General features: G+C 33.2%; 6 protein-coding genes across 6 annotated transcripts; 3 read left to right on the top strand and 3 right to left on the bottom strand. All coding sequences in view use genetic code 12, as the record gives it.

The window, feature by feature from the left end:
- Nucleotides 1-1,098: 1,098 nt before the first annotated feature.
- On the top strand, nucleotides 1,099-2,013 carry CD36_09380 ((monoglyceride) lipase, putative; the record flags this gene model as incomplete). The annotated part of the gene is made up of 1 exon (XM_002417537.1): nucleotides 1,099-2,013. One exon carries the CDS (start codon nucleotides 1,099-1,101, stop codon nucleotides 2,011-2,013), a length of 915 nt encoding a protein of 304 aa, XP_002417582.1.
- Nucleotides 2,014-3,126: 1,113 nt separating this feature from the next.
- On the top strand, nucleotides 3,127-5,589 carry CD36_09370 (pyruvate decarboxylate genes regulator, putative; the record flags this gene model as incomplete). The annotated part of the gene is made up of 1 exon (XM_002417536.1): nucleotides 3,127-5,589. One exon carries the CDS (start codon nucleotides 3,127-3,129, stop codon nucleotides 5,587-5,589), a length of 2,463 nt encoding a protein of 820 aa, XP_002417581.1.
- Nucleotides 5,590-5,739: 150 nt separating this feature from the next.
- On the bottom strand, nucleotides 5,740-6,171 carry CD36_09360 (cytochrome c assembly mitochondrial chaperone, putative; the record flags this gene model as incomplete). Its single annotated transcript, XM_002417535.1, has 2 exons — nucleotides 5,740-6,003; nucleotides 6,112-6,171. 2 exons carry the CDS (start codon nucleotides 6,169-6,171, stop codon nucleotides 5,740-5,742), a joined length of 324 nt encoding a protein of 107 aa, XP_002417580.1.
- Nucleotides 6,172-6,426: 255 nt separating this feature from the next.
- CD36_09350 (conserved hypothetical protein) lies at nucleotides 6,427-7,302 on the top strand (the record flags this gene model as incomplete). Its single annotated transcript, XM_002417534.1, has 1 exon — nucleotides 6,427-7,302. The coding sequence occupies one exon, from the start codon at nucleotides 6,427-6,429 to the stop codon at nucleotides 7,300-7,302; it is 876 nt and encodes a 291-aa protein (XP_002417579.1).
- Nucleotides 7,303-7,419: 117 nt separating this feature from the next.
- On the bottom strand, nucleotides 7,420-8,226 carry CD36_09340 (conserved hypothetical protein; the record flags this gene model as incomplete). The annotated part of the gene is made up of 1 exon (XM_002417533.1): nucleotides 7,420-8,226. One exon carries the CDS (start codon nucleotides 8,224-8,226, stop codon nucleotides 7,420-7,422), a length of 807 nt encoding a protein of 268 aa, XP_002417578.1.
- A 327-nt stretch (nucleotides 8,227-8,553) lies between these two features.
- CD36_09330 (vacuolar protein sorting protein, putative) lies at nucleotides 8,554-11,445 on the bottom strand (the record flags this gene model as incomplete). The annotated part of the gene is made up of 1 exon (XM_002417532.1): nucleotides 8,554-11,445. One exon carries the CDS (start codon nucleotides 11,443-11,445, stop codon nucleotides 8,554-8,556), a length of 2,892 nt encoding a protein of 963 aa, XP_002417577.1.
- Nucleotides 11,446-11,999: the final 554 nt, after the last annotated feature.

Raw genomic sequence — 11,999 nt, 5'->3', positions numbered from 1 at the left:
TTTGAACAAATATAGTGGAAAATAATGTTTATATTGTGTGTGTGTTTTTTTTTGGAAGGTGGGTAGATTATTGTTGTTATTTTTCAAATGGTTATCTTAAACGAGAGTGTGTATGTACCAAGGTTGAAAGAAAAAAGGAAAATTTGATTAAATATTTGATCTTGTTTCTCTGAAGAGTTTATAATTTATATTCTCTTAAATATTATCAACCAATTAAAGAAGAAGAAGAAGAAGAAGAAGGACTACTTATTAACATTTTGATTTTGATTTAGTATGTGTTCTTATTTCCATTGGTGGTCTCTGTGATTTCCTTAATTAGGGCAAGATGAAAAAAGAAACAAACTTATATTCTTGTCATGTGATATATACTCAAACTTCCCTCCTCCTCGTCCTCCCCCTCCTAATAAAGTTTAATAGATCCTCTTGTACTTCACTTACAACAACACACGTACTACATACTACTATTATCGTCTGCTACTTGATTACTTGTTTGTTGGGCGGGCTTAAGTTTCTTACTCCGCCTTTTTTATACATTTTGATTTCATAAGTGGTTGTTTATTTGGTTTATCTTTTGCACGTGTCGCACACAACTATCTTACGGATATCTGTAATGTATAATCCTCGGATATTACAAGTATCCTTCTTCTAATTGCTATACACCAAATGTTATTAACGTATAACCAAACTCATGGCAAAACCTGACTCATTGAATATCAAGAGAATCGGTAGAATTAAAGTCAAAAAATTGTAACATCTTATTTACGTCGTCATTAATACCATTATATCCATAATTCTACCAAGTTTATTGATCCAATTAACCTTCTTCTTTGTTATTGATATATTCTCTAAATTGTAGATTGTTGTTTGGTTTACTGTGGCGGAGGGGTAAAGTAAATACATATTATAACATTAGAAAGGTGGAGGTGGTGGCAGGACCGCAAAAAAAAAAAAACGCACACAGAAGGAAATATTTATTTCCTAGTCAAAGATCTCTCATACTTTTCTTCATATCTTGTTTATTCCTCTTTCTTTTTTATATATTTATACCCTCTCCCTTAATTAAACTTAATCTCAATCATTTCCTCCTTTTTTAAAAGAATGGCTACTGTTGAAATCCCATATAAACCTAAAGGCACGCCAGAAATCGAATTTGTTGAACATAATGGTGCCAATTTTAAAACTGTCACTTGGAAAGTCCCACCATCAGTTTCTTACAAAGGTAAAATAATCTTTGTTCATGGATTTGCTGAAGAATCAAATATTTATACTGAATTTTTCGATAATTTATCTCAAAATGGTTACGAGGTTTTCTTTTTCGATCAAAGAGGTGCAGGTGAAACTTCTCCAGGTAATTTAGTTGGATTAACTAATGAATTTCATGTTTTTAATGATTTAGATTTCTTTATTAAACGTAATTTGGATGCTAGACCGGTTAGTAATAGCAATGAGAAATTCTTCTTACTTGGTCATTCTATGGGTGGTGCAATCATCTTAAATTATGGTATTAGAGGGAAATATTTAAATGATATTAGAGCCATTGTTGCTTGTGGTCCATTGATTCAATTACATCCAAACACTCAACCCAACATTGTTTTGAGAACTTTACAACCAGTTATTAGTAGATTATTGCCAAACTTCAAAATTGATTCCAAATTGAACTTTGATTATATTACTTCCAACGAGAGATGGAAGAATTATATTATAGAACATGATAAAAAATTGATTGGGTCAGTGAGACAATTCAATGATATGTTTGTTAGAGGTGATGCATTATTGAAACCAGAAAATGTTGCTAAATTTAAAGATGATTTACCTTTGTTAATCCTTCATGGTACTAATGATAATATTAATGATATTAAAGGCAGTGAACAATTTTTCAAATTGGTTCCTAATGAGCTGGGCAATAAACATTTGGAGAAGATTGAGAAAGGTAGACATTCGTTATTTATCGAAAATGATGAATTGTTTAAATTGATTTTTAAAAGAGTAGTAGATTTTTTAAATGAAAATTAGAACCTATAATTGCTAACAGAATTGAATTCAATATGGTATTTGGTTAGTTGATATAATTCCCAAGTAGCTATTATATATATATATATAATCTTATTATAAAAATCAAAAATACCGACAAACAGAGTTATTGATTTCTCTTTTGGTTTAACCAGATTGAAGTTAAAAACTTTGCAACCAACATAGTAACTACTACAAAAAAAAAATTGTATCTGAAATGTTGATAATCTATCAATTTAATTCTCTTTGATTCAATTAGTTTGAAGATGGTAATAACAATAGAGTGGATCTTTTAAGCATTGAATCGAATCAAATATGGCTTCTTCTTCTGGTCTCCGATTGTTCTCTTTATAATCGATATATTGAATAAACTTATAACAGAAGCAAATGTGAAGACCCTTCTCAAATATGTGTTGCTCATGACAAGATGTGGAGTCTCTATGTTCCCTGAATGTAACAACGGTAACTACCCAACTATGCCGTTGATGAAGAGCAAAGAGCCCTAATGATAACTTAATAACTTGGATAAAACTATTTCATTTCAAACTTAATCAAGTGTGACATCATTTACTAGCTCGAAATCCAATCACATAGCATTGATGATTAATCCCTGTTAACCATGGGAAAGACAAAGGTTAGTCTGGGTATTCTGTGACTCGTTGATAAGTTTTGACAAAGTATCCAGTTCTAAGGTAAAACGACGAAGATTAAAGAGTAAATAATCAATTGACGAAGTCGTATATTCTACCTTGCGGGTACTCGCATCCATTATACTTCATCAATCAATCAAATTTCAATCAAATCCCTCCGAGAAAAGAAATCCAAGGATGACAAAAAAAAAATTTTTAATTCGTAAAGCCGAAATTTTATTTCTGACTAAAATGTACTAATATTACATCTTTATTTACTGATTGCCACTTTCTTAATAAAAAAATAATCGGATATACAAAGATAAAATAAAATACTTTTAACTTCAGTCAATTTACATCGGTTAGGGTACTATAATCGATCATTAACAAGACATAGGCCATTTGTCAAACCATTTTTATTTTTATTTTTTTCTTTTTGGATTCTCCTGGAAATTGGCCACACACTAATGGCAGAACTCAACGAGTAATGGGTTACACTATAAAGCAAAAGATAGGAATCTGTTTAAAAGCAGAAGCAAATCCTGAAATGACACAATCTGATTTGGCACTTTGGGCTATGAAAGAATATAATTCCGAAAAGCCGCCATCACAGACAACAATATCACGGATATTGAATTCGAAAAATGATATAATCTCGAGGAAAGAATCTGAATTTGAACTCATAAGAAGACGTAAACGGGCAAACCCATTATTACGACGAATATTAACTGAATGGATCACCCAAGCAAATTGGGAAGGAATACCCATCACCACACCAATTATTCAACTGACAGCCAATGCCATATGGACTCGATTACCTAAAGAGGGACAAGAAGGTAATGGTATATTCAATCAAAAATGGTGTTCTCATTTTGTGAAAAAATTGAACATCAACATAACAGGATCACCACAGGACATTTTAAACAATCGTGGATACAATTTAAACAAAGTTTGGAAATTGGATGAAATACTAGAATTGAAACGATATTTGCGAGACATTGTTGCTCAAGAAGGCTATGCCCCTCAAGATGTGTTTGTTATTGATGATTTTCAATTGTTCTATTCCTTGCCATTGGATCAAATATTCGATGTTTCCTCTATAGACAAGGGCATTAAACAATCAAACTCATCGGCTGAACATTCATTAACAATCATGCTAGGTTGTAACATTGATGGATCAGAAAAATTGACACCAATAATTGTCGGGAAATATGATAAATTTGATGTTTCTAAAAGTACTCATGTTAGTTTAAATTCAATGCAATTTGATTCGGTGTCCTATCAAACTTTGATGAATAAACTTACGGAAGTTTACAATATTTTTTATAAATCAAATACCAATAAATGGATCACTTCATCCATGTTTCAAAATTATTTGACTAGATTGGATCATAAACTATCGAATTCAAGACCAAATGGACGGAAAATTTTAATTATTTTGGATGATTGTTCGTCTCATCGTATCATAAATTTGAAATTCAATAATATAAGACTTTGTTATTTGAAAAATGAAGCTAATCATAAAAATCCTTACAATACAACCTATTCTGGAATCAAATTTGATTATTTACCGATGAATTTTGGAATTGTTGAAGAATTCAAAATATTGTACCGATTACAACAATATTTGGAAATGATCAATTTACAAAGAAGTAAATCACAACTTGGATCTGATCCAATGATTGAAGATAACTTAACTAGAACTCCAGTGGCAACCGCGGCTACTGCTTTAGAAGTTTTATCAGAATCAGACTATCACATATCTTTGATTCGAGCAATTGAGTGGATCATAAGATCTTGGCATTCGGTATCGTCTGAACGGATTTTTTCCTCATGGAAAAAGACACATTTATTTAATTTACTTGATTGGCCTAGTGGTGATTCTGGACAACTAGTCTATTTAAATCAGCAATTGAGTACTTTAGATGAAAATAAGAGTTTGAAAAAATTGAAAGAGGTTATGGGTTATTTGAATGTGGTTATTCCTTGGGAAATTGATGAATTAGTGGGGTTAGTTAATGAGAGAGGTAAAGTTACCTTGAGTTATGCTTCTATTGAAGAAATCATTGATAGTTGTTTGCTGGAACCCGCTGACGATTATGATGAAATAGTGGATGATGATGGTCGATTTGAAAATAAAAAGAATGAACTTGGTGATATGTCTGTTCAAGTTGATAATAGCAATGATCCCTGGTTTACTGTGAATGAAATGAATGAATTTCAAAATAGTCCATTCTATAATAACAAATCCATTGATGTAACAGAACCTTTAGGGCTGATATCGCCAGGTAATGATAACTCAACTATTCCAGGATTGGAAGGCAAACCCCTTTCGGCCTTATCAGCCTTGGAAACAAATTCAACAAGCGTTGTAAGTGATTCTTCACTGGTAACTACGCAAAAGTACAACAATATTAACTCATATCTAAGCGGTTCATTGAAGCACAAGTTGGGGGTGTTGGAAAATTGGAATCGGAAGAGAGGTCCTGGACAAGTACAAGTACAAGAGCTACGGAACCCACAGGATCAACCACAACCACAACCACAACCACAACAGCAACAGCAAATGTCAGGGTATAATTTCTCTCCTATATCGAATATTGAATCTCCAATTGCCGGTGGTGGTTTGACTAACCCCAATGTTCAGTTTGGTAATGGTGCAGGATCTTTTGACAACCAAACCCCGTTGTTTATGAATAATTTGACTTCACCACCACCGGTGCCACCAGTACCATCACAAGTACCGGCTACTTCATTCTCTCAAGATGCATCTGCATCACGAGCAGTGAGAGCTCCTATTAGTACACCTGCTATTGATGTTGATATGGCTGCTGCTATTACGAAAATTCTTGAATATTCCGCAACAAACACATTGAAACTTTCACAAAGTACAATAGATGATTTGGATTACAATTTACGAGTCATTCGAGCTAGACTTGATCAAAGATGATAATGCATTAACATCCACAAAAATAGTCATATTATAGGGTTTGTATTTTTATACAGTTGTATTTACACGAAGCCGACGAAATAATTTCGAAGAATATAAAATAAGCATATCATATTTGGTATTGTACTTGAAAAGTTGAACCCACGAAAATTAAGCCAGTATTTCTTGTTGTTGTTCTTCTTCAAAATCTTCTTCGGATATACCTAATTCTCTTGCTTTTTCTTCTAATCGTTGTCTTTTCTCTAATCTGGCCCGTTTAATACGAGCGATTTCGGCTTGAATTTCATGAGGTTCTTTGGGAATTTGATTTAATGTTGAAGGATCAGGCCAAAACCCTGGTAAATTAAACTTCTTATCAGTATCTAACCCTACATAATACATCACACATATAGGAGATAATAAATAGAAACCAAACTAAAGCGGTTGTGTTAGTATTTGATAATCATGATAGAGTCGTACGATTTGGATATTCGAGTAAGTTGTTCAAATCGAAATCTTGGAGAGGTATTATTGGATACATACTTTAGCCGTTTCTAGTTGTGTTCTTGTTATCCTTGTTATAAATGCACGTATGAAGCCCATGGTTATTGAATGACTGTTGTCTTTATGTTCCAAACTAAGAAAGAAAGTAAGAGAAGGGGAGTAAATTAAGTTTAGTTTTGCAAGACTGGTGCATTTTTTTTTTTCCTTCTCTTTCCTTCGTACAATTTTCAAATAAAAGGAGTTTGAAATTGAATTAGGACAACCAAAAAAAAAAAATATACAGACGCAGACACAGATATACACAATAAGCTACCTCAATAAATTGGGCTTCTAAAAACTATCTACTTTATCAAAATGAATTCATCATATACGGCAATTGAACCAGATGAACCGTTAGATTCACCGCCTTCATACTCTACTACGGATCATAACACCACCACCAAGCCTACTACCACTACCACTACCACCACCACCAAGCCTACTACCACTACCACTACCACCACCACCACCACCACCACCACCACCAACAACAACAACAACAATTCGCTGACACCACAATATTTTAATCAACTGCAAGCCGATCAGCCACAACAACCTGTACCTTCTTCCCTGTCGGAACCTCGAACTTTATTACAAAGATTAAAAGAATCATCGCACCCAATAGCATTACTATTTTATATATTTTTCCGAGTATCACCAATTGTCACTTATATATTTGGAACCGTAGTGATTCATCAATTCACTTCGAAAAATACATTTATATTACATTTTATTGTTTTGATTTTGTTAGTAGCTGGTGATTTTTGGAATTTAAAAAATATATCAGGTCGATTATTAGTTGGATTACGATGGTGGAATGAAACCACTTTAATTGAAGATGAAAATCAAAATCAAAATGGACAAGTTGTTGAATCAACAAAAGATTTTGAAAATGTTTGGGTGTTTGAAACTGCTGATCCTAATAGATATATTAATCCAATTGATTCCAAAGTGTTTTGGCTTTTATTATATGGACAACCAGTAGCTTGGGTGGTGTTGGGAGTTTTAGCAATTTTAAAATTCCAATTTTTGTATCTTTTATTTATTATTGTTGCTACTTCATTATCAATGACAAATGCTATGGCATTTACAAAATGTGACAAATTTGGTAAAGCAAACAATTTTGCTAATGATGTGTTTACAAGAGCTGCTGGATCAATGTTTAATAGTTTTAATCCATTTGGAAGGTAAAGTAGACTTTGGTACTGATTTATGAATAAGAGAACTTTCTATATATGGACTAAATCCTAAATATATGTATATACGTCCAGACTATATTCTTTTCTATAGTAGTTTTATTCCTCCTTTCTAGATGTTGCATCTTTTAAATGAACTCAATTTGCGAGTAATATTTCTTCTAAACCTGGCTGGTGATTTACGTTCATAATAGTTGGGAAAAATAATCTCTTCCTTTTCTTGAATAGTCACTCTTCGTTTAGGTCGATGTTCAGCAAATTCCTTTAAATTGTTCTCTTCTATGGTTGTCTCACTAAACAAACTTTTCAATTGTTCATCTACAGTTTCACCAACTTTATAATTTGTAGTACTTGTAGCAGTGGTGGTGGATTTATGGCCAAAACATTTTAGTTTATTGAAGAATCCAGCTGATTTGTTCTTGAACCACACATTAATGCTTTGTGTTTCATTACTATCGTCATGATAAATTGTTGTGTTTGTGTCATTCATATTCATACCCATATCCATATCCAATACCACTCGCGTGTTTTCATCATTGATTGAATTACAAGTACTTGGTAAATAATCATTCCCAAAGAAATAATGATATCCCTTATGTAACGAGGCAAATAATGCTGGTTGAACATTGTGTTTATCATTCGCCGATAGGGGTTTTTTATCCAATTCATCAGGGGCAGTGTCAGGTAAAAAATATAAATCAATTATGTCATAAATTAGGGAATTTGAATTGTAATTAACAGCCAGAGAATACTTGGGTGCACCATTAATAAATTTGTTTACTGACCTGGGATTGGCTGGTGTTGAAATCGATGTAGAGTTTTGATTGTAAGAATTGACACTAATGAAATTACTATTAAGTTGTGATATTTCATCAGCAAAATGTAATGTCTTTGGAATTCTTAATTGATTTGCATTCATTTTCGATTTAACTCGGAAATAATAAGAATACTAATTGATAAGGATAAAAATACTAGCTATTATTATTATTGACGTTTGTGCAAATATTTGACTTAAATAGCTTTTCCTGTTGTTGGGTCCCTACTTGGAGTATAACTTTTAGTTTGTTTGATTTTTATTTATTTATATATTTGCAGCTATGACCCTCATTAATACCATTACTTACTTTACTGTTCATTACAAAATAACCCTTTGCCCAAAAAAAGAAGAGAAAAAAATTGTAGTTTTTGAAATGCCAACCAAACCATCATTTATGATATACTCCCACTATTGCGTGATCGACTTTTTTCAAAAATAGTTCTCTTCTATTTCTCGTAAATGATCTAATTTATGTGCCAAATCTTTGTAAGGTACCATTGAATAATCACTTGTGAGCTCAGACTCTAATTTTATGTCAACCACTTTCGGTCCACCTTTCACGTTATCATCACGTACAAAGGCCACAATTGTTTGAAATTGTTGTATCATCTTTTTGATTTTCTTATCTATTTCGACCTCAACCCCTCTCAACTTTTGTGATTTAAACTCTTCTGATGTCTCTTGAGATTGTTTATATATAATCTTCAAAATTATTTGATTCAATAACATGTTTAAATCGTTGTTTTTAGAAAATTCAATAACAGATTCATTCAACCCTTCGATTTTAAAATCTTGGGGCATTCTCTGTAATATGGTTATTGGATCATAAAATGTATTTGATGATTCGTCCGAACTTTCAATAAGTGCCTTGATGAATTTTGGTTTTGACATTGATTGATCAAGTAATATATCCCAAGCTTCTTTATCATTTTGATGCTTAGCAAACTCTATCGCCATAATAGGATCCTCGAGTTTATTTATCACTAATGTCAAAGCTTGTTTGTTTTCACCAATCTTACCCAATAAATAAACCAACTCTTTAATATAATCGTTGGTCTCACAGATTGTAATTGCTGTATCTATATCATAATCATCGTTCTTTGTCAAATACGGTAACAATTTTTCTCGTTTGTAATCAGCATATAGTTTAACACGTTCATTGCCAAAACCTTCAACCAAGAAACTATCAATTTCAGCCAACTTTTCCAAATAGAAAAAACTGACAAAGGACAATCCCGACTCATAAAATAAATTTACAATTTGTTTAGCAGGTATTTCTAATCTGTGATCGGCAAGAATAGAAATTACACCCTTCAACCTCTTTTCAATTTTTGATATTGGTAATGTCTCTAAATCTCCTTTTTGGAACATTAAATTTATCATCACGGGTAAGTCGGACACAAAAGATACCAAAGTATGATTATTGGACAAATATTCAATTATATTAGGATCCCTCAAATGTATCAAATGGGGTACTGCCTTTGACGGGTTCTGCGATTTGTCGTATAATGTAACAAGTGAACGTTCAAGAACTTGATTTTCTTTAGCTTCTAATTCTAATTCTGGCGTAATTTTAGAAATATTGTATAGCACGGGATCCCATGATTCAATCAAAGTTTTAAATTGATTGACATCTTTCTTTAACCAAAACCTTAGAATTGTGTCATATATACTTGCTGGTAACATCCCTGGAACATTTGGTATTATATCCGTTAGTTCTTGTACGTGGTTACTATTGATGAATATAGTAGACCAAGTTTCCCAATAATCCAAAATATCTTTGTTCAAATCTTCTTCATTTGATTCTGTACTGGTTTGCGTTATGCTTTTGATTTCATTCGTGGGGTTTTGGATCACTAACAAACGTTTCAAAAATGTCGCTGCTTCCTCCCAGTTATCTTCTTCAATTAGCAGATCTACGTAAAGTATCCCATAGCTCAATCTTTTTGTGGGAGTCACTAAATGCTGGCTAATTTCCCATGCTTGCAAATAATCTTTTTTATCCAAATACCATGAAAGACGATCGCTAATTTGAAATTCTTCAGCTATAACTCCATCTTTGGCACTAATAATATAGTATTTGGGTATTGTGCCAATGTGTGTCCCCAACATAAAATCATTTAATCCAAGATTAGCAATTTCCTTCAATCCTAATTCTTCTTCGAGTTCTACTTCGCCAGTGGTAGAATTAATCAACTTCAAGTCGGGGTTGAAAAATGTTTTCTTGCCTGTTTCAGTATCCACTTCTGGGGGTGTATATGCCAATACCATCCACAAATCATCTTTGAAACTTGCAATTCCTGATATCAAACTGTCCAACTTGAAAACATGTTCAACCTCCACTTTTTTCTCTTGAACAGCTCTAAATGAAATACTTGCAGTCGAGGGTAAAATCTTACTCATTCCAGATGAGATTGTTGTTCCTTCTTTTTCATCCAGAGCCGTTTTCAAAGACACTCTAAGAGACCACACGTAATTGCTCCATCCAATAATCAATCTATCTGGGTCAGGAAACGCCACGCGTGGCCAATATAGGTCGCTTCGAGGGGAGTCCTCTGGTTTTTCCAATACGGATATAATCTGCCTTGTGGCTAAATAAAATACGCTAATTCCCTTATCGTTCATCCATAAAACTAGATCATCAATCAATTGGATTGACACAATGGGGCCATGACCCTGCTCCAAAACAATGTCTGATCGTTTCCCCAACCAACCCTTACTAGAATAAACCACCTGTCCAGCCATCCCTCCGCTGATAAAACTTCTTGTTTTATTGTAGTTGCTATCCAATACAACAGCATGCACAGGTCGTTGAAAATCGTAGGCCACAATATCCTTCTCGTCTAATATTGACCCAATTACAACTGTTCCATCCATTGATGCAGTGGCAAAGTACGTACCATCTGTAAAAACTGATAAGACAGACGCTCTATGGGCTTTGAATGTTCTTATTGCTTCAAAGTTGGGTTTGCAAATATGAATAATACCTGAATGTGTGGCAAATATAAATACTGTTTCATGAAATGTACAGGTGGAGACTGGGTCTTTAACAAAAAAATTAGCCGGTAATTTATTCAACCTAGTATATTTTAACGTAGGTGGTTCCTCGTCTTCTTCCTCTTCCTCGGCCTCAGCCTCAACCTCAACCTCTTCTATTGAAGTATGATCTTCTTCATGGTGTTGTTCGTCGTCATTCTCTGGTTGCACTATTGGTATTGTCTCATTGACCGATACACCATCCAGATCCTTGGCAATTGTCTCTTCTTGTTCATTTTCTATGGCAATTTCATTCGATTTTTCGGAGTTATTATGATCTGTCATTAGCTTGGAAAGGTGATTGCTTTTACGAATAGTGTTTATGTAACTGTCCTTTCAAAAAAATTGTGAAGTACAATCAATTGGCAAAAGTGCACTACTTTAGTTTTAACTGTAAGATCAATACATAGAAACTACATAAATGAACTTTCTTTTGTAGAGACCAGTACGACATCAATTCTCAAGATATATGTGTCTACTGAAATCGTAATTTGGTCTAGTGAACAAGCTTCTTCAAAGTACACATAGAGTCATTGCGTTATCAAAAATGTTAAAATCAAACTGGCCAAATGGTTACAACAAGAATTTAGACATGCGTTATTTATGATCAGCGGATATCATATCGTTGTGAATTGTAACCTTTTATATTCTTTTCTGGTTGTTGTTGTTCTTGTTATTGCTGTAATAACAGGAATTGTATTATTATTGGGCATGAAATGAAATTCTGTCTTGTGCAGTACTTGTTCAGCTGGTAATTATTTCCAAATGTAGAAGAATTGTAAAACGCCTAACAAGTATTTTAGAAAGCTCAATTGTGCATGTAACATGTGAGAAATTGT

Source organism: Candida dubliniensis, chromosome 1 (genome assembly GCF_000026945.1).
Source record: "Candida dubliniensis CD36 chromosome 1, complete sequence".
NCBI classification, from domain to species: Eukaryota; Fungi; Ascomycota; class Pichiomycetes; order Serinales; family Debaryomycetaceae; genus Candida; species Candida dubliniensis.
Note: the sequence above shows the minus strand (reverse complement) of the source record. Positions and strands in the feature narration are given on the sequence as shown.